General features: G+C 42.0%; 1 protein-coding gene across 2 annotated transcripts in view; it reads left to right on the top strand.

Moving 5' to 3' along the window:
• Positions 1-235: 235 nt before the first annotated feature.
• The window catches only part of LOC132380096 (septin-9-like), a 307781-nt gene continuing 284621 nt past the window's right edge, over positions 236-23395 (top strand). Inside the window, exon 1 of one of the 2 annotated variants that reach the window (XM_059948653.1) lies at positions 236-436. In XM_059948653.1, coding sequence (XP_059804636.1) covers positions 415-436 — 22 coding nt within the window. In that variant the 5' untranslated portion in view covers positions 236-414. The remainder of the gene's footprint in view (positions 437-23395) is intronic. The other variant, XM_059948657.1, reaches the window with a different exon arrangement.

Genomic DNA, 23395 nt, shown 5'->3' with positions numbered 1-23395 from the left:
TTTTTATGCAAATTAAACAGTCCATTTTCTTTGAAGTATGTACAATAATATTTAAAATATGTGAACATTCTACTGTCTGTTGTGATGAACTAATAGTCTGTATTAAAATATTTTTATGAAATATTATTGCTTGGAGACATAGGTGTTCTGTAATTTCCCTGCTGTTCTAACTAAGTTGGGCAAAGCCAAAGATGTCTAAGTTCATCTGATTAGGAAAGGTGTGTACTGATTAATGGGAGTGTTTCATGAGGAGTTGGGCCGTGTAAAAGAGCTCCTTTTGCTGGTCTTTGAATGAAGAATTTGTGAATCGGTCAGCTTCCTGTGAAACTGCACTTTTTTTTGATTATTGAATACAGTGGAAGTAACCTAACTTGTTCCTAAGGACTCTTACTGTATGCAATTCAGAAGTTAGCTATGAAGAAAAGTTCATTTTCGGGTGAGTCAAGTGATTTTGTTTGTCTGATATGTTGGAAGGACAGTCATTCCATTTGAAAGTCATCAATATAGGATTTTATTTTTTTTTCTGGTAGCAAGAATTGGTAGAAAGTTCTTATGAGTTTATATACAGTACTTGAAAAGAGTTACAACTTTTTTTGCTCAATGGATTGCACTTCTTTTAGAAAATGAATAAATAAAAAACTCTGTAAAATTTTAATTAAAAATAAGTAATGACTAAACTTTCATATCAGCTTTCCGTTTGGCCTCTGATGACTAATAGTAAAGGCTGTTAACATGACTATGCCCATCCCAGCTTGTGTGGAGTTAATTACAACAACTAGGGAGCAGCTGTATCACAGAATTTGATCTGAGCCAAAATGTATACTTCCACGGTTGTAAATTTATTTTGCGAAGTAAATAAAGGAAATGAATTGTCAGTTCAGTGCTGTGATAGCTCGGCGTATTCATTGCATACAGTTACTCAGATCTGGTTGTTTTATTTAAGAGCAATACATACTGTTCATCTGTCCTCTGTGGTTGCCTGGACAAGACTCAACCTACATGCTGTATAACAACTTCAGTCTATTTACATGATGCATTTTTATAAATATAGATTTTATGTTAAGCACCTCTCTACTTTGATGTACTTTTGATCTAGATGTGCAAGTTTGAAAGGTCTTAAATATGATAATGCCTTTATTCTATTGTCAACTGTCTGCATCTTTCTATTCCAAATATGCAGTATAAAATATTTGGAAGGTAACTAAGTTTTTTGGAACATGTTTGAAACTGTCCAAGTTGCCTACAACTTCTGGTCTTCTTTTAAATATAGCAGTGTTAGCTATTTCAATTTTGGGTTCTTAATATCTTTTTCCAACAGATTCTAACCCATTCAAACAGCTTTTTTAATTTTCTGTACTTGAAAGCTTTAGTTTTGCATGAATATGACAAAGGTATTTTACTGTCTGCCTGCAAATCAGATTCCCTCTGTAACACAGGGGGTTCTGCAGTTGCTGGAAATCCAGAGAAATGCAGACAAATTGCTGAAGGAACTCAGCAGGACGGGTAGCATCTGTGGACAGTCAACAATTCAGGATGAGACCCTTTATCTGGACTGGAAAGGAAGGGGGAGAAAATGAATATGAGAGTGTGAGGAGGGGAAGCAGTAGAAACTAGCAGGTGATAGGTGATCCCAGGAGAGGTAGAAGGTAGGTTGAGTGGGGGAAGAGGGATGAAGTGTGAAGCTGCGAGGTGATAGGTAGAAAAGGGTAAAGGGCTGAAAAAGAAGGAATCTGATTGGAGAGTGGCAGAAAGGGAAGGATGAAGGGCAACAGAGGGAGGTGGTACGTAAGAAGGAGTAAGAGTGAAGCCAGAATGGGAACTGAAAAATGAGAGAAGGGGAGGGAGGCAAATCCTGGATTAGAGCAATATTTATGCGATCAGGATAGTGGTTACCTAAACGGAACATGATGTGTTGCTCCTCCACATCTTGCAGCAGAGGAGGCCACAGAGTGCTATTTTAGAATGGATATGGGAAATGGAATTAAAATGGAAGCAGAATTAAACTGCAGAGCTTCACTCTGCCATCTTCCATCTAATTCATTTTTTGTTAAAAGATGTATTAAATTCTTTTTAAGCAAACTATTTATGATTTTGGGATGTGGCAAGTACCTAACTTGACGTAGCAAGCTTTTCCCCACATCAAAAGGAAAGTCAAATTGAAGTATATAGTTATTATTTTCCTTGGTGTTCCCAAGTTATTTTAAAAGAGCTCCTTGATTGCAACATTCAATATCATTCGTCAGAAAGACATACTCATTTAATGAACTGTTTTGCTATAAACTCCATTGCTTACTATAACAATTCTTTCCATTTGAGCTCTGCATATGAGATTATTGGCAACCAGCTAAAAATGTCTGACCTGGAAGGTTTTAGCTCATATATTGAAATGCCTGAGGAATCTCTTCATGTCCGTGTTCAGTTTGCAGTAAATGGCACATGAAGGATAAGTGAATCTTTGAGTTGGCAATGTACAAAGAACTACAGTACAAAAGTTTATATTATTGTAAAAGTCCTACAGTATTTGAATAAATTGAGTGCTAACTGCAAATACAATGTCAAATCTGTAGGAGCATGTTACTAAAGATAAATGTTCTCATTTGAATCTAAACTCCACTTATACGAATAGTTTAACATTTTCTGAACTTGCTGTGTTCAGTAAGTCCTCCTCGAACACACTTTATTATCACTTTTTTAACACTGATATTGCAAAATTTTTGTGATGATGCAAATCAAGTTTTCTCTTTGTATCCATATGTACACATTATACTTTATCTATTTTATGGGAAGTTATATTTAAAGCAATGTTTGCTTTTAATCTTTCTGCTGAAGTCCTTGAAATAGTTGACTGGGTCTTCATTTGATCCACCATACTGTATACATTCAAAGTTTGAACATCGCTAATTTTTTGAGAAGACACTTCTAATAATGCAGTCTATCCCTTGTTTATATATGTAGTTTGAATTCTGGTGTGTCAGTAGTTAAACTTTATGCACCCCAGTTGTTACGTGAATGAAAAGCATAACCTCACATTTGGCATAAACATTTCTAGGATGGGAAAATGTGAGGATGGCCAACCACAGGCAGAGTTTTCCTCCAATCGCTGCGCTGGTTCTTGGAACAAGAAACTTCAATTTAGCAAAGTAGTGGAAGACTTCCGTCACTTGTAGTTCTCAACTCAAGTAAACACTATTCTTTCCGAGAGGGGAGAAAATTCAGAGAGATGTATTTTCTAAGAATTTTTATGAAGAAATTAAGAGATTTTGTTTATTGCCTGTTTAAGAACAAAATTGACTCCAGTATGGAAGAAACTAAGCATGGTGTGATAGGAAAACTATTGATCATACTCTGGCCATCAGATTTAACATAGTCATATAGGGGAAAAGGGTGGAGACCTGATTTTAGAAGATGTATACAGATGATGGAGGTGGTAGAGTAAGGCAGTGCATATTTTTGATTGGGAAAGATGTTGACCAGGGGAGCCAAAGAGGAAGTCTTAATTGGGGAGGGGTGGGTGCAAATGTGCAGTCATTGCTGATGTTAAAGATGGTAGTAGGATCCCATTAACAAAACCACTTATTCATTTCAAAGTAGCTTTGGAATGGTCAGTGGGTCCATTATTAGCAACACCCAGCATAATTTCAACTTGCAGTGTTTTTAAAATTCACCCAAACCAAAACTTTGTTTTTCTTGTAAAATGTAGCACTTGGTAAATAAGTAAATCAAAAGTTTATGATTCTCATTACAGGTAGTTACAACATGGGTGTAAATATGGTCCTGTAGGGTTCACCATCCAAGATTCAAAGTTATTTATCATGCGCATATCAAAATGTGCAGTTAAATGTGTTGCTTGCATTAACAACCAACAGACCTGAAGTTGTGCTGAGGACAGCTCGTTAGTCTCATCACCAGGCATGCTCTGCTGGCACTGACATACAACGGTTAGCAGAGCAACACAGAACACAACAAGCAACCAGACAACAACAGCCAAACAAGTCCCATTGTTCCCACCTACCTGCAACCACGCAGACTGGCTGCTTTCGGCCTCCAGTTGACTCTGACTCATACGCACAGGCTGGGACCTCGAGCTCCCCCAGCAGACTTGCAGAGGTTCGCAGACTTGGGCTCCACCCAGCAGCGCTCAACATTCAGATTTCGATTTTGACCCTTGGGCATTGATCCTTGGCATTAGACCTAGGACCCACTGATCACTGAATGCTATGCCTCGAACTCCAGACTTGGGGATACAGTACTCCATACCCTGGGCCTTAAGCTCCAGTCTACCAATCTGCAAACCCGGAGGTCACCAGATCTCATTACTTCTGCCCTCGTAGAACCTGCCAAAAACTTACTGACCCTGAGGGGCGACATCAACCCTTGTTCACACTGCTCTGCTGACCTAACATCTGTCTATGGATGTCCCACATCTGCATCATTGGCCTTTGAAAACAGACATCCCTGACTCTTAAATCCAAGCTACCCTCTGTCACCAAAACAATCCCATGAATCAACTAGCAATCAAGAAAATCTGAGCCGCAACTTTGTGCAGCTCCACGCCATCTTCGAGATTCAAGGTTGTTCAATATCATTTCTAGTATGCAAGTGTAAAAGAGAACAAAATAACTATTACCCTGGATCCAATGTAGCGCAAAAAACTCAGTAAGTTAAATAACACGATTGCAGAAATCACAATAAATATAAATAGATTATATTTCTGTAAAGTGATACTTGGCACAGAAATGTCTGTACATAAGGTGACTGACAGGAAATGATAAAGTAGTGGTGGTGGGGGTGTAGAGGGGTGATTTAGTGCATGGAGGTGTTGATCAGCCTTGCTGCTTGGGGAAAGTAACTGTTTTTGAGTCTGGTTGTTTTGAGTAAAATTGGATAGGTATATGGACAGGAAAGGAATGGAGGGTTATGGGCTGAGTGCAGGTCGGTGGGAGTAGTGAGAGTAAGCATTCAGCATGGACTAGAAGAGCCAAGATGACCTGTTTTCGTGCTGTAATTGTTATATGGTTATATGGCTTGGATGTTGATCATACAATCCATGAGCTGGGCGGGTGGTGTCCTACCTTGTTTTGCTGGCTATTTTCCAGCACCTTTCTGTATACGTGTCCATGGTGCCAGGTAGACTGGTGCCGGGGATGCATCGGGCAGTTTTATCTAGCCATTGAGGAGACTTCCTGTCTGCCACGTTGCAGTATGCTCTCTACTGCGCGGCTATAGAATGACATGAGTATAGATATGTATAGTCCAGCTCTCTTCAGCCTCCTCAGAAAGTAGGTGAGGTTTCTCGATCCTGTTGAGGTGTGTTCGAGGAGCATGAGTGGTTGTAAGCAGTCCTGGGAATTTGGAACTGCTTGCAATTTCCAACCCCGTGCTGCCGAGGTAGAGGGGGGTGTGAGTGGTGCGAGTTTTCCTGAAGTTGATAGCCATCCCCGTTGTCTTTTTCGCCGCGCACAAGAGGTTATTTGCCTGGAACCAGGGTTCTAGCTCTTCCACCTCTTCCACCTGTTCCACCTCTTCCACCTGTAAGCCAACTTATTGTTGGTGATGAGCCCCAGCACTGCCATGTCAGCAGTGAACTTGACAATGTGAAATAGCCTGCTTCTGTCACTCCATCAGCTGAAATACCCAGACCAGGTCGCTGTCTCCGTGTCTGGTGTCCATAGAATCTCCAATCAATTAAGCACTCCTACTAAATCTGCTGCTGGTGGATTAATTTTGTCTAAGAATTCAGCGGTGTCGTATTTGTGGAGCTTTCGTTGACTGCAATCCCTGACTAGAAACTAGCTGTAGAAGGCAATGCATCTCTATGTGCTGCCATTTTTGATACTTGGTGGGGGGGGGGAATAATTACTTTATATTGGGAAGTGCAGTCCCAGATGGGAGAATTTGACTTTGGTGCCATCATTTTTTGGAATAAAAATACATTTTTGCTGTAAACTCAATTTCCATTGTAGTTTTAGACAGACTTTCCTTGTTATTCACACAACCATTGTTCATCTGGGTAATCTTATTTTAGTAGATCTAAACCATAACTTTGCTTTTGGCATTGATGGGGAATTTCTGCTAGGGTGAAATTGGCAAGCAGTGCATAAAATACATTCTATAATTCAGATTTGAGTATTTTAGAACTTAATTCCATTTATTGGTCAGATTTGTTTTGGAGCAATGAAGTGCAAAGCACCAGAAGATATCTGAGGGTTGGGATTTGTTAAGGTTATCTACTGAAATAAAACACTCCACAGACATGGTATAATTCAAGTGTTTCAAAGAGTCTTAAAGCATCAGCTGTTTCCCTGAGACTCCCTACCAGAATATAATGTGCTGACTGATGTTTGAAAATTACAATAAACAAAGTAAGTTCTACTTCTCTGCAAGTCCTTTGTTTGCAATTCAGCTGGAAATTTTTGAAGCTTAAGCCACATGTTAGCTAGGACCTTGCTCATCACAAATAAACTATTGTAATGACTGTTTGGTTCACCACCTGGTCCTAACATCAGTTTAAAATACTTGGCAATCTTTCCATATGAATGTTTAGGTTCATTAATTCATAGAAATAAGATTCTTGTGTATTTAAGTATATGTGAGCAACACACACAAAAAGCTGGAGGAACTCAGCAGGCCAGGCAGCATCGAGGGAGAAGAGTGCAATCGATGTTTTGGGCTGAAGCCCTTCGGCAGGTCTGAAGAATAAAAGCTGAGGAGAATGTTCAAAAGGTGGGGGCGGGGGGGAGAGAGAACCACAAGGTGATAGGTGAAACCTGTAGGGCAAAGGATGATGTAAAGAGATGGGAAGTTAATTGGTGAAAGAGACCGAAGGCCATGGAAAACAGAAAAAGTGAGAGGAGCACCTGACTGAGGCAATGGGCTAGCAGGGAGATGAGGTGAGAGAGGGAAAAGGAGATGGGAATTGGTAAAGGGGTGGGGGGGCATTACTGGAAGTTTGAAAAATCGATGTTCATGCCATCAGGCTAAAGGTTACCCAAACGGAATATAAGGTGTTGTTCCTCCAACCTAAGTATTGTTTTATCATGACAGTGGGGGTGGCCATGGATGGACATATGGGAATGGGAAGTGAAATTAAAATGGGTGGCCACTGGGTGATCCCGCTTTTTCTGGCAGAGGAAGCGTAGGTGCTCATTGAAGTGGTCTCCCAATCTACATCGTGTTTCACCGATATACAGGAGGTCAGACTAGGAGCACCAGACCCGGTAAATGATTCGCAGGTGAAGTGTTGCCTCACCTGGAAGGACTGTTTAGTTGATAAATATATATTTAGTTTGAGGCTTACCAGTGATCTCACACCAAAATGTTTAAAAAATCTTGTCAAAGGCACATTGATGAGTATATTACATGCAAACTTGCCCTAATGATTTAATCAGTTTGCCTCAGCAGTCTATTTTACAGGTGACCCTTCCAATGCCACCGGTTCATAAACCAACATGCAATATATGATTTGCTTCTGATGTTTCTCAACGTTTGTACTATTCAAGTAAATAGTGTGACAGTTTTTAAAATTTGGCTCTTTGATGGTAGGGAGATATTCCGAATATAATGAAAAATTTGAGTGGAAAACACTCAACCAAGAGTGTTGAATTTAAAGTGTTAACTTGCAGATTATTTGAAAGAAAAGGTAAATTAGTTCTGAAATGTTGCATGTTTGGAGCAATGGTATAAATCAGAATGGATCTTTCAATGAAGAGCGTGCCATTAATGTTTGTGTTGGTGTGGTGTTGAAACTAACTGCTACCAGCATGGTCCCAGGCATAATGTGCCCAAGAGAGAATCAGTCCGTGGCTGATCTGCATAGTACAGAGTCCACAGCATAGATTATTCAGCATAAAAACAGGCCCTTGGCCCAACTCGTCCACACTGATACAGTTACCTACCTTAGCTAGTCCCTATGCCCATAATTGGCCCATATCTCTCTAGTCTAAACCTTTTCTCTTCATGTTTCTGTCTAAACTGCCTTTTAAGCATTCTAATCACATCTGCTGCCATCAGTTCCTCTGGCAGTTCATTTCACAATTCCACTGCCTTTTGGACAGAAAAATTGTCACTTGTGTCCCCTTAAAATAAATCCCTTCTCGCCTCAAACATATGCCCTCCAGCATTAGCTCTCTTACCCTGGATGGAAAATCTGTGACCACCCATCTTTTCTATGCCCCTTATGATTTTTGTATCTCACTGTAAGGTCACTCCTCAGCCTCTTGTACCTTTCAATTTTTATTGGCAAGCTCCAGCTCTGAATAACTTAATATCAAATATCTTTACTGGGTTTGGATAAGCTGGTTGCTTTGTGGTGTGAAAACTGGGAGCTAAAGAATGTGCCTGGGATACAGAATTACCACACCAGGCTTTCAGAAGTTTTAAGCCATTTTCTGCAGGTGAGAAAAAGAAGCAGTTGTTTCTCGGGCTTCATTTACAACTTCATATGCAGATTCTCTGCTGAGAGTAGCATAAACATTCATTAAACCATTACCTACTATAGACTATTCCTTGATCAATGATCTCTAAGGCCCTATAGGAATCTCTTAAGTCTTCGAAGTGACTAATTGAGCATTCATCTATATTTTGGGTGTTCTCCTGTCATTCACATTACACATCACAGAGGATGAGGATCTTGCCTGCCTGATGTCAAACTCTCTGGTTTCCCACAACTAATAACATTGTTTGGTGCTTTAAGATTGTAATCCCTTTTCAGTGATTCTGCTGCTGAACATGAAATTTTAATATTCCTTGCTTATTTTTGAGAAAACTCCATCGGCTTCATTTATTTATTTTTTAAGAGCCAGGGGTCGGTTATCAAGCAACTGAGCTGAATAATAACCTGCCAACTGAGCTCAGCAATAATTCCAACCTTATTACTGTCACTTGAAGCTCAAGTCTCATTCACGGTACATCTCAGTTGCAATATTTTTTAGTTGTCAGATTAATCTACTGGAACCATTTTAATTCAAGCACATTATTAGGTTGGCAATAACGTAGGCGGTTTGTTAAATATTTATGCTAATTGTAAAACCTTTCAAGGTCCATTTTTTTGCAAAGGAAGTTCGAAATGGAAGTAGGCACCTCTGTACAAGTGATATATTATCTGAAGTATGGCTGTCAGGCTGGTTTCTTTGTTCCTTTTACTGCTTGCCCAAACCTGTACACTCCTTCCTCCTGTAACCCCTGCGTGATTTAACCTTGGCTTAATCACGGGACAATTTACAATGACCAATTAACCTACTAACTGGTTCGTCTTTTGACTGTGAAAAGACATTGGAGGACCCGGAAAAAAGCCACACTTTTAGGGGATGTTGGAACTCTGACGTCCCAGGCTGTAATAACATAGTGCTAACTGCTGCAGTGGTTCTCCAGGCCAGGCTAAGATCAGGATTAACATGGGTTCATGTTGTTGGCTTTGATCCTACAGAGAGCTCACAGTTCTTTGTCTTACATTTCAAATGAGGACAGATGCGCAGCAGTGGGAATGATCTTTAACAAGAAAAGTAGGATTAATTGCCAGAGGGCCTTGAATTCTATGTAGGGCCCTGCTCTCTTAGACTTGGGGGAAAAAGTTTTGATTCCTTTTTCACCATCAGGATTTTGCAACTTGTGATATTCTAATATAGATTAAGCTGGATAGTTTTTACTAAATGCTTCTAATTTATTTACAGAATATAGGCACTTTGGCAAGGGCAGCATATAACCTACTAATTTAATTTGAGATACTGACGAACCAGTTTCTTACTCCGCCGCAAGCTATGCAGTGAAGCTTCAGTCATTGGGTAATTGTTACACCAGTGTTGAAGGAACAGAAAGATGATGTGAGCCATATCTTAGCAGCCATGCAAGTGAAAAGTAATTCAACATTCTGAACCAAACCTCAAAGACTTGAGAATTGGGAAGTGAGTCACTTGCTCCAGGATATACAGTTCATCATCTGCAAACTAAGACTAAACGTTTACATGGATGACCCAGTTATATATTTGATGACAGCCCCGAAGAGATGGTGGGACAGCTGGCATTGAAATACCGATTGAATGCCAAAGTGAGCTGGCTGAACACTGAAATAAAATGAGCATTTGACTTGAATGTTTCTAACGTTTCTTGCTCTTTATCTCATTTCTAGCATCTGCAGATTTTTAGTTGTTATTTGTTGGTCATATTTTCTCTTGTCTATGATCACCATTACTAGGCATTTGTGTGATGTGGTTATTAGTGGTCACTTATTACTTTGCACTGAACAAAGACACAAATTCTTTCACTTCAATTGAATATGTAATTGTCCCTGCTTACCACAACACAGGGATATCAGGATAGACTCATTTTTACATTGAGATTGAATCATCAGCTGCTCACATTCTCTCCCTGCACATAATCCCTCCACAGCATCTGTCTTCAGGAATCGCCACCCCTCATTTCCTTCAAACGTCTTCACTGACCATCCCTGTCCATTTTCAAGTTGCCACAAAGTTTCCAAGTGACATTTATTTCATTTTATAAGGAAAATCTCTTGATACCAACTTTTTCTTCTAGCTGTTTCTATTGATTGTGCTTGTGGACCATGGTAGTGGTATTTTTTAATGAATGTGTATTAAAGTTCAGTGCTTTATCTAACTGACTTTGTCCCTTCCTTTCTCAGCTCACCACCTCCTTTCCCGTTGCCCTTCTCCTCTTCCTGTTCCTCCTGAGCTTTACCAGAGGCCGACAAATTCCGTGGATGTCATAAACCTTTGCAACATATTGTAACCATATTCTATTATGTCTTTTATCTGGATTGAGATATGTCTCTTTCCTCTTGGATAATATGATTTTCCTTCTGCTTAAGTGGCCAAACTGTAACAAATTGCTTGCTGCTGAATTACTCAGGATGCTGAATCTCCTATCTTTAGTTCATGGGTCATGTTCTTGACATTCATGTTCAAATGTGTTTTTCAAAAGAAATAGTTCTGTATTGCTTGTGTTCAAAGATGATATTCTATCTTTCTCATAAAATATGATCCATAAGCTATTCTACAACTTGGTCCGGACAGAATATTTAATGTTATTCCAATGTATTTCTTTTATATATAAAGCCCTTGCAGTCAAGGCTTGCTCCAGAAAAAAAAACATTTTTTTAAATCAAATTTATTGCACTGTCCCATTCAATAATCCATGATTTACTGAATAGCAAAAGAGCTATCAGTTTAACTCGATATGATTTTCAGAACAATCCATGTGATATTTAGGAGGCACCAGCTGATGATATCTGCCCCAGGCTAAAGGCTATGGTTACCTCATCAGGTAACTGAAGAGAATACCCGGTTATGATGCAAGTGACATCTGGTTCACCAGTAACTAGATGGCAACTGAGGAAGGTCGGTGATGCTGAAAGACAGCTGACCTCCAGGAAAGACTGGCACGGGCACACAAGTTGCAAGAGGGCACCTTACAAGCTATGGTTGAACTAAATACGCAGTACCCCCAGAATCTCCCAAGAGGAGGGGTGAGGATGAGAGGTTCAATAGGACAGACACAATGGCAACGACCAGGTCTGGAAATACATTAACGAGATGACTCAAGCAAACAACACTGTCTGTGGAGGCATTCACTGCAAAGTGCCATTGCGGCAAAATCTGCAAAAACATCAAAGGTCTTGAGATACACCAAAGCAGGTCCAGTTGTGGAACAAAGGTGACTCAGGTGCAACACACGGTCTGAACATCCAGTGAGATGATGGAGAACTCCGGCCAGGAAGCATCCACCGAGCTGAAGATCTCTACGCATCTGAGCTACCCCAGAGCCAAAGAAGGGACTGAATAAGTGCTCCCTCTAACACCCTAACCCATTCATCGAGGAAAGAGCATCAGGTGGCCCAGATCATCAGACAATGTATCTTGGAATCAGTTCAATGATGACATGGATTGCATCTTGGAAGCTGCATTGGCTGGACCTACAGGAAGATTGACTCCCTCTCAGCTCTTGTGTTCAACTCTGCTAAAGAGCAATCCGGCCCAATGGAGAAGGAAAGGGATCATAAACTATCTTGGCAGAAGGGAAAAAGAGATTCACCACCTGAGAAGTGAAATAAAGATCCTGAACAAATAATTTAAAAACAGTTCACCTAATGAAAAAGGAAGGTGTCAAAGATCTAACTAGCAAATTGTGGGAACAGTTGCACAAGACATCATCACCTAGGAGGATTCAAGCTACGCTTCACTTCAGCCGACTTTACAATCAGGTAACGAGACCTCCAGAAGGGTGTCCAACCGGACGTAGCATCTCTTCCCATCTTGTTTGTCATGGATATGAACCTCTTCATATCAGCAGCAGAAGATGTAATCCGAGGCTCAGTGTTGGAGCCCAGCATCTGGCAACCTGCAATACAGGAGTTCATGGATGAAATCACAGTAACCACTGTAACCCATGTCCAAGCAAGATGGATATTGGAAACCCTGGTCAACGTAGCTTCCTGAGCTCGGATGACCTTTAAGGCCAGGAAGTCCAGATGCACGGTGATAAAAAAGGGCAAAGTTACTAGCAAGTTCAAGTACAGAGAGAAGCCATTCCATTAATAGAGGACAGCCCTGTAAAGTGTCTTGGTTTAATGCAGCAATAACAGACAGCACCAACATCACCGCCATTGTAAAGCAGACCAAAGAGTGGCTGAAGATCGACAAAACCAGACTCCCTGGTAAATCTAAGACATGGTTGTACCAATATGGTCTTCTACCAATGCTGCTGTGGCTTTTCACGGTGTACGAGTTCCCCACGGATGCTGTAGAAGGCATCGAGAGGAAAATTAACAAGTGGAGGTGGCTGTGGATCCCCCCAGGTTTTTCTTCAGTGGAGCTCTACATAAGATGAGGCCAGCTACATGTGCCATTGTCATTGATAGTGAAAGAGGTCAAGACGGCAAAGTGTGGAGTTACGTTAAAACTGAGAGGCTCCGATGCCAAGCTAATAAACCAAGCAGGAGTCACAAGATCAGGCTGAAGGTGAGCTGCCAACTAAGCCATAGACCAGGCAGTGAGCTCCCTGCAATTGAGAGAGTATTGACAACCCATGTCTGGGATGGCAAGGCCTCTGCTCTGCACACTGCCAATGACGGGGGAGTGCAAGCACAAGGGACAGGGGGACAGGTGGGACATGATCCAGGCAGAGGTAAGAAACTGAGAGGACGAAAGGCAAGTGACGAAGGCTGTGGAGTTGGGGTCACAGGGTGCCTGAACAAAATGGGATCTTCCCTAGTGTGTGATCACTTGGGCAGAGCTTTGAAGACTGGAGCCTTTCCACATTTCTTTCCCCCCTGTAGTCCCTGTATGACATTCTCCCTACAGCATCACAGCTGCATTAATGGGAGCTGAGAGAGGATCCTAGCTACAAGCTTTGTGGTCAGCAGGGTTCACTTGTACACATACTGTCAGGACACTAAACAGCTGTAACCACAAGGATGTTGTAGGTGATGCCATGTCAAAGTCCTGTTGTTCTGTGCTGACACGTTGGAACGAGAGAGGCAAACAGGGCCCTCTCCTTAATCAAAATGACTGCCACATCAGTCATACCAGCGAGACCTAAATCTAATCTCCTGCAAACTGCCGAATCTTGGGAGATGAGGGTCAATGCAGGGAGGAGCTGCAGTTCCTGGAGGTGGTGCAAACCACACTGCAGCCAGACATGGTACTGTGCTCCAGATAATCATCCTGGTGGAGCTCACAGCACCATAGGAGGAAGGATGCGAGAAGGCTCACGAGAGGAAGGCCCTGAAGTACCAGTCCTTGGTACAGGAGTGCAGGGACAAAGGATGGCAGGCATGGCTATTCCCCGCCGAGATCGCCTGTAGAGGGTTCCCAGCAAGGTTAGCATGGAGGTTGTGCCTTGATGAAAAGAGCAAGGATCATGCTGCACACAGGATGGGGGAGGAAGCAGAAAGGGCCTCTTGCTGGATATGGAGCAGGAGAGAGGAGTTGAGCTGGAAGTCAGGAGCAGATGGGCTAACACTGCTGACCCGCCAACTGGAGAGTGTCGTGGTTAAGGGTCAAAACACTCCATGAAGGTTGGGCACCACCTGAGGACATCTGCCCCTGGTCAAAGGCTACGGTTACTTCATCAGGTAACTGTAGAGAGCATCCCGGTGTATGATGCAAGCAGTATGTGCAAGATGAAAAACAGATGTATCCAATAATGTCTCCAGTTCATTGAATAGTGCACCTTCACCCCAAATTGTCATTACAATGAATCTACACACCTTGCTGTGCAGAAAATTTGAAGTATTTGCCAAGGATTCTAGTTTACCTGGATGGTTGCAATTATGATCACATTTCCCATTGTTGCCCACTTACTAATGTCCTGTGGCATTCTCTGCTACAAGTGCTTGCATTGGGCACCAAAACTGCCAGCTACTCAGCAACAAGGAAGGACTGTGAATTTTTGATTGGATAAGCAATTGACCATTGTATCAATAGCACAGATCAAATACATGTTGGCAAACAAAGGAAGGTGTTTAATGTATCTTCAATGTGACGAGCTCAAAGTAATATCGAAGAACTACATATTGGGGGCATATTGCATATGACATCTTTGCAGGGATGTCTGAGTTGGATTCATCAAGTTGTATTGCACAGACACAGGCCCTTCAGTCCATCACATCTGTGCTAGCTATAAGGTTCCTCTCTACACAGCAGCCAGCCTGTCATGATGTGTCAAATGCTCATCTAAATACTTCACAAATGTTGTGAGTGTATCTGCTTCCACTACCCCTTCTGGTATTGCATCTCTGATTTTGGGCATCAAGGAATAAAGATCTTAAACAAATCCTGAAATCTTTTCAACCCATACCCTTTTTATTGCTGATATCTTTCCTATCTCGTCATCAGGAGCACTGCAAAAAGGAGCTGGAAAAACTTAATTGGACTGGCAGCATCTATAGAGGAGAATATACAGTTGATATTTCAGGTCACAACCCTTCATCAGGACTGGAGAGAAAGAGGGGAGATATCCAGCTTATAAAGTTGTGGTAACAGGGTAAAATGAGCTTGCAGGTGATTGGTGGATCCAGGCATAGGGGAGAGAGATTGGCAGATGGAGAAGAGTGAAGATGAAGTCAGAAATGGAAAGGTAATAAGTGGAAGTACCAAAGAGATGAAGAAGATGGAACCCACTAGGGGAGGACAGTGGACCATCGAAAAGAGGGAAGGAGGAGCTGGGAGGGACATTTGGGCCATGATGGTGCCGATAAGTGGTGACTCTTTGCTTGCATCTCCAATGAGAATCATCGAATATTTCCATTTAGGACTATTATATCTGAAATCCACAGTCACAGCCCTGGGTACTTAAAAAAAATACGATCAGTTTAATCTTTTTTTTAAAAAAATCTATCCATCCTCAAAATTGATGGAATCCAGACAGCAGACTCAGGTTGTAAGCAGTTCCCCTTTACAGAAGTAGGGAATGCATTTTGGACTACAGGTACAATTGAAACACAGAGGCCTTAGATCTCTTACCACTGCCATTTCCAACTGTCCCATTGATGAATGTCCAGACAGACCCAGGAAAATAAAACAGAAGATCTCAGAGCAAGACTGCAATGCCAGAAGGACATCAGAGACTGGTATTTTGCTTCGTGGTTACATAGCCCACTGCTGCCATTTTGGAAGTAGCACTGCAGCCCAACAGCTTCACTATTCTCCACAAGACAAGTCAGTTGAGTCTTTTAAAGGTAGAGGAGAGGGACTGTGTTTCATGACTAACTCTATAGTGCACAGACATGACAGTTCTGCCTCTGTCCTGCTCACATGACCTGGGACATCCAGCAGTCTAACGTTGTCCACTTTATATGCCGAGGGAGTTTTCTGCCATCAACCTGGTAGCAGTGTACTTTACACCTCAGGCCAATGCCAGGCAGGTAGTCATGACACAGCAGAGCCTGATACCTTCCCTATCATTGCGGGGGATCTCAACCCGGCCTGCTTGAAGTCTCACCTGTGGAACCAGAGAAGCCAACACTCTGGACCACTGTTATACTACTCTCAGGAATGCTTAGTGTGCCATCTTATGCCTGCACTTTGGGAACTGATCACTTGGCTGTACTTCTACTCCTGGTGTACAGGCAGAGAATAAAAACGTCAGCACCAGTGGCGAGGACCAAGAAGGTGTGGTCAAAGGAGGCAAAGGGGTACTTACAGGACTACTTTGAGTCAGCGGATTGGACAATATTCTGGGATTCATCTTCAGATTTGAATGAATATGCCACAGTTGTCACTGACCTCATCAATGCCAATGTGGATGAGTGTGTGCCTTCAAGAACATGCCAGACACATCCAAATCAAAAATGGACGCAGGATGATCCAGGAGATCCTTATCTTCTGGAGGCTAGACCTATGGCATTCAAGACCAGTAATACAGAGATAGTCCTACAGAAGACCATTTCAAAAGTGAAGGGACAATTCAGACTGAGGTTAGAGACAGAATCTGATGGAGGTCAGCTCTGACAAGATTTGCAAGAAATTACTTCCTATAGAATGAAACCTAATATCATCAGTAGCTGTGATGCTTCACTTGCAGGTGAGCTAAATGCCTTTGATGCACACTCAGAAAGGGTTAATAAAACTACACCTCTGCAAATCCCTGCAGCATCTAGTGACCCTGTAATCTGTCTCGGTGGCCAATGTTGGAACATCTTTCGTGAGGTTGTATCCTCACGAGGTGTTAGGACCTGATGGTGTACCTAGTAGAGCACTGAAAACCTATGGCAAACAAATTGTCAAGAAAGTTCAAGGACATCTTCAGTCTCTCACTGCTGCAGTTGGAAGTTCCCACCTGCTTCAAATAAGGCAACAATCCATTCCAGGGCAGAAGAAGAGCAGTGTGAGTTGCCTCAATGAATATTGCCCAATGGCACTCACATCTCCTGTGATAAAGTTCTTAGAGAAGTTATTCATGTATAGATCAACTCCTGCCTAAGCAAGAACCTGGATCCACTGCAATTTGCCTATCATCACAATAGGTCTACAGCAAATGCAATCTTACCAGTTCTCCACTCAACTTAAATCACCTGGACAAAAGGAATACTCGCTTCAGGCTGCTGTTTATTGATGACAGTTTCGTGTTCAACACAATCGTACCCTCAGTTCTAATCAACAAGCTCCAAAACCTGGTCTTCATCCCCTCTGCCACTGGATCCTTGACTTCCTGATTGGGAGACCACAGTCAGTGCAGATTGGAAGTAACATCTTCCCTTCACTGACAATTGACATTTGTGCACCTCAAGGATGAATGCTTAGCCCACTGGCCTATTCTTTCTACACCTTCAACTGGCACAGCTAGGCACAGCTCAAATGTCATCCACAAACTGGTTGGTGACACCACCATTGTATGTTGAATTTCAGATGATGATGAGGAGGCATACAGGAGTGAGATAAATCAGCTGGTTGAGTGGTGTTGATAGAACAACCTTCCACTCAAATTCAGCAAGACCAAAGAATTGATGTGGACTTCAGGGAGGGTAAGTCAAAGGAACACATCAGTCCTCATTGAGGGATCAGAAGTGGAAAGGATACACGGTTTCATGTTCCTGGGTGTCAACACCTCTAGGGATCTATCCTGAGCCCAACATATTGATACAATTGCAAAGAAGACATGATAACAGCTATATTGCATTAGGAATTTGAAGAGACTTGGTAAAGACCCTCTCAGATTTCTACTGATGTACCCTAAAGAGTATTCTAACTGGTGCATCACCGTCTGGCATGGGGAGACTACTGCGCAGGATAGGAAAAAAAAAGCTGCAGAAAGATTCAAACTCAGCCAGCTCCATGGGCGTAGCCACCCAGCATCAAGAACATCTTCAACAGGAAATGCTTGGAAAAGGTGGCATTCATCATTAAGGACCCCCCCCCCCCCCCCACCCAACATGTGCCCTCTTCTCATTCTGCCATCAAAGAGGAGGCATAGGAGCCTGAAGAGGCACAATGTTTTAAGTCATGAAACAACTTATTTCACAACATGTGCTAGTGATATGCCTGATTCTGATTGGCTGATTGAGAAGGTGGGAGTCCTATTTATGACCCGCATAACTCAATATATCTCAGTTGGATTCCCCCATCAGCTTTATTTTGCTCCAGGGAAAATGGGCCAGGTGTTTTATGTCCCTTGTAACTAAAATAGTTGATTCCAGGCAACAGTCTGCTGGATTGCTCTGCACCCCCTCTGATGTAATTGCATCCTTCTTATCATGTGGTGACCAGAAGAGTGCACAGCATTCTGTGACGTATTAATGTTTGTACTGTTGTCTAATGCTCGTTGTTCTTTCTGCTTTCTTGCTAATGAAGGCAGTGTTCCATATTCCTTTTTAAACACCTTATCTCTTTGCTATGGTCTACGTGGATCCTGTAACATGTACACCAAAGTTCTCAGTTCCTCAATACCTCCTTGAGTTCTTCAACATGTCAGAGCCTTACTAGTCCTCCTAAAATGCATCACATCTTGTGTATTTCACGATTAAATTTCTTCTTTGGTTTCTCTACCTGTACTAACAACTGATCAATAACATTCTTTAGCTGAAGATTACCCTTGGCACAATCAGTAAATCCATCAATCTTTGTCAGCTGTGACCATTGATCAAACCTCTACTTTCATGTGCAGAAAGCTATTGCATATAATGTACAGCAAGGGTACCTGTGGTACATCTTTGATCACAAACTGCCAGTCACTAAAGCAAACTCTGAGCTTCACCCACTGTCTCCTATCTCCAAGGGAATGATAAAGCCAATTTGGTAAATTACCCTGAGTCTTGTAGGTTTTTTATTTCTTTGGGCTTGTTTCTGATGTCAGATTTCTGACACGCTTTACTTAAGGCCACATGAAACACATCGATTGCATTAATCTCATTGACACACCTGGTCACCACCTCAAAATTCAATCATTTGAGTTGGATAAAATCTTCCCTTAAGTCATTTTGATTATCCCTGATCAATATTTTCTTTCCAAATAAAGATTAATCTTGTCTGAACAGTCAGATTTTTTTCCAGTATTTTCTCCCACCTCTGATGCTAGACTCACCTGGCCTGCAATTACCTGGTTTATCCCTGAAGTACAACATTAGCTTTTTTTCCAGATATCTGACCAGAGATTTGAATATTTTGGTCAAAGATCTAGCAATCTCCATTGCTTATCATATTGGATTTAAATACCTCTGGATATTCTATTCATATAGGGTTCCTTGAAGTTGTTAGCCTTTCACCATCCTGGGAGAACACTGGCCTCGATCTTCTCTTCATTTTTGAATCACCTCCATGGTTAGACCTACCCAGAAGGAGCTGCTTCCAGTTTTCTACAGGCTTTCTTTGACTGGCCTGCGATTAACTATCTTGTCTATCCATGTTATTATTTATATCTTCAAAACTTATGCAGTATGTCACAACCTCTAAATGTTTTGGTCCACGTGCCTCTCTATGCTCTCGAATACTTTTTGTTTGTTGCTGATGTCCTACCACAGGGGCTAGTGCCGGGCTGTGTTCTGTTTCTTCCCTTACCCCCCTCACCACCCATCATCACACATTGAATATACATTGCACTCAGCCCAAACAATGAGAACAGCAATATCAGATCTGCTGTTCATCTTCATTACTTGTTAGGCAGATTGTTTTTATAATAAATACCGTCCAGCCTTGCTTCTTCTGATGCACTTGACTTTTCTTGTAAACCTGTTTGATCCTTGCCCACTTTACCTGCATTCACAAGCCTCCCCAATAAGGAAATTCCGGTGCAAATTACTTGCACAACTTGTGAAATGGTTTCAAGATTCAGAAATCTAATGCCCTTGTTCTTGTGCTAGCTCTTCAATCTTACATCCAGCTGACCTACTACTCCTATACTTGGCACATAATGTTTGAGATAATCCAGTCATTACATTGTTAATACAACTTTGATCTCTCACAATACTCATCAATTTCTTATGAAATTAGTACTCATGTGAACCTGCAACATCTGACCGTTTTCCTACAATTTTAGAATGTGTTGCAGTGTTCTGTGATATCTTGACCTTAACACCAGGGAGACAAAACATCATCCTAGATTCACAGATAAGGCTGTTCAATGTCTGCCCATTCCCCTCACTATGGAGCCAACTACTACCATTGCTAATGTGCTCTTGCTCCTTTTTTTTTGTGTAGGCTGATTCACCTACAGTTCTGCGAAGCTTTGGCTGCATCCACACTCATCCCCCCACCCAGAGGCATATTCACCCCAATGTTTTCCAACATGGGAATCTTTCTGGAGTCTGATACTCTGACCAGGATTCTAGCAGTATGTCAGAGGACAGGCAATGTCTTCGACATTCAGTACATAGTCAGTTTTCCTATTCTATTCCAGCTGCCCTGGTCCTGTAGCGTAAAAGACGATAGTAACATCTTGCTTCACTTTCCTAAGTAGCTAATGTTGCCTGATTTTAATTCAAGAGAACTACTGCCACTTGCAAAGCCAAATAAAACATGAATAAAAATGCAGGAAATCTGAAGCAGCTCTTCTAATTGTGGGTAGAGACCAGTAAATGACAAGCCCTGGGAGAGATGCATGGTTGTTCATGAACATTGTCATTTTTACATAGAGGTTAATATTTTCAAATGCTCCTAGATGTACACCAAAAATGCGTAAAAGTTCCAGTCTACTGGAAGTATGGCTTAATATCTTGATTCTTAAATGTGCTGGTCCAGCCCAACCCGCAGCAGCTAAAAAGACCTATGAAGTTCTAGACTTTATCAATAGCAACATGGAGTCCTACTGACACTTGCAAGCTCATCCAGACTAAGGCACTAAATTCTGGTTGCTTCATTATAGGAAGGATGTGAGGGCATTAGAAAAGTTCCTGGAAAGATTTACAAGAATGCTTTCCCTCATCCCAGCGTCAGTTCTGGCATTTATGTCAGCATGCCGTTTCTGGATATCAGTTCAGCATTCAACACTCTTGTCCCATAGGCCTTGGTGAACAAGCTCCTCCTCCTCAGTCGAAATGCACCTCAATGCAACTGGGTGCTGGATTTTCTAACCAACAGATCTCAGAGAGCCAGGATGAACAAATACTCCTTCCTCCCTTCAGGCTCAACACAATTGTCCCCCCCCCCACCCCCACAGAGATGTGTGCTAAGCCCATTGCTGTACGCTCTGCTGACACATGACAGCATGGGCAAACACCCAAGTAATCACATCATCAAGTTCACCAATGACACAAGTGGGTGGGACTCATCAGCAACAACAATGAGATGGCCTTCAGAGAAAAGATAAAAGATATTGAGGCCTGTGCCAGCCAAAAAACCTCTTCCTCAAAGTCTCAAGGCAAAGGAGATAGCTATTGACTTCAGGAGATCTCCCATCACTCACATCCTTCTTTATATCGGCGGCACAGCAGCGGAAACTGCAAGCAGTTTCAGACTCCTGAAAGTGCACATCTTGCACAAGTCCTCATGGTCTCAGAACACATCCTACACAACCAGGAAAGCTCACCAGTGCCTCTAAATTCTGAGAAGACTGAGAAGACCTGGACCATGCATATCTACGCTCGTGCCCTTCCACAGCATCCTAACATGCTGCATCACTGCGTGGTATGAAATCTACACAATGGTGGACAGCAAGGTTTAACAATGTGTACTGAAAACTGCCCAGTGTATCACCCACACCAGTCTACCCGCCATTGTGGACACGTATACAAAAAAGTGGCAATAACATCAAGAAGGATCCCCCCCCCACCCTTCTCAAAGACTGTTTATCCCTCTCCCATCAAGGAGGGGGCTACATTGCATCCACATCATGACCACCAGACTCAAAAACAGTTATTTTCCCCAAGCAGAAAGGGTGAGCAACACCTCCATCCACCAACTTACCCCTCCACACCCCTACCACCACTGCTTTAACATTTTCTGTCAGTCACCTTGTATACAGACACTCCTGTGCCTAGTGTCACCTCATGGATGTACAATCAATCTATGTACTGTATATAAGCTATTTGAAGTATTTATATTTTTTGTATTTTTTTAAATTATTGTGTTCTTTATCCTAATGTGATTTTTTTTCTGCTGCAGTGGATCTGGAGCGGCAATTATTTTGTTCTCCTTTATGCTTATGTGCTGGAAATGACGTTGAAAATCTTGAATCTTACAAGGATAAGATTTGACAGGCTTGCGCCCTTTTTATTAGCAAAAGGATATAACATCATAAGACATAGGAGCAGGCAGCTCCGCCATTTCATCATGGCTGATCCATTTCCCTCTCAACACCACTCTCCTGGCTTCTCCTCATAACTTTTTATGCCCTGACTAATCAAGAACCTATCAACCCAGCTTTAAATACACCCAATGACCAAATGTTCACAGCCGCAAGTAGAAGTGAATTCCACAGATTTACCACCACTGGGTAAAGAAATTCCTTCTCATTTCTGGTCTAAATGGACATCCTTCTATTCTGAGGCCATGCCCTCTGATCCTTGACCCCACTAACATAGAAAACCTCCTCTCCACATCCACTGTAACAAGGCCTTTCAACATTCAATAGGTTTCAATGAGATCCCACCTCATTCCTCTAAATTTCAATGACTAAAGGCCTAGAGCCTTCAATTGCTCCTCATACAATAAGCCTTTCATTCCCATAATCATCATGATTCTCCTCTGAATCCTCTCCAATATCAGAACATCCTTCCTTAAATAAGGGGCCCAAAACTGTTCACAATTTTCCACATGTGGCCTCACAGGTACACTACATCCTTGCTTTCATATTCAAGTCCTCTCGAAATGAATCCCAACATTGCATTTGCCTTCCACGTCACCAACTCAACCTGCAAATTAACCTTTAGTGACTCCTCCTTAAGGACTCCCAAGTTCCTTTCTGGCTCAGATTTTCAAACTTCTCTCCATTTAGAAAATAGTCCATGCCTTTATTCCTTTCACCAACGTGGATGGTCAAACACTTCTTGACATTATTCCAATTGCAAATATTTTGCTCATTCTTCTAAGTGTTTCTTCAGCCTCCCTGATTCCTTGACGCTACCTGCCCCTCTACCTACCACTGTATTGTCCGCTTTTATGTTGACTTTGACTTTCCCTGTCAGCCATAGTTGCATCATCCTGCCTTTAGAATACTACATATTTGCGATGCATCTAAACTGTGCCTAACTCATTTCTCCCTGAAACTCCAGCCATTGCTGCTCTGCTGTCATCCATACTTATGTGCCCTTTCAATTTACTTTGGTCAGCTCCACTCTCCTGCCTTTGTAAGTCTTATTACTCCACTGTAATACTGAGATATTTGACTTTAGTTTCCCCCCCCCCTCAAATTGCCAGGTGAATTTTATTATATTTTGATCACTGCCTCCTAAGAGATCCTTTGCCTTAAGATCTCTAATCTGGTTTGTTGCTTAGCACGTAATCCAGAATAG

The sequence above is a fragment of the Hypanus sabinus genome, chromosome 23 (assembly GCF_030144855.1).
Source record: "Hypanus sabinus isolate sHypSab1 chromosome 23, sHypSab1.hap1, whole genome shotgun sequence".
Classification (NCBI taxonomy): Eukaryota; Metazoa; Chordata; class Chondrichthyes; order Myliobatiformes; family Dasyatidae; genus Hypanus; species Hypanus sabinus.
This window is presented reverse-complemented; position numbering and strand designations above follow the sequence as displayed.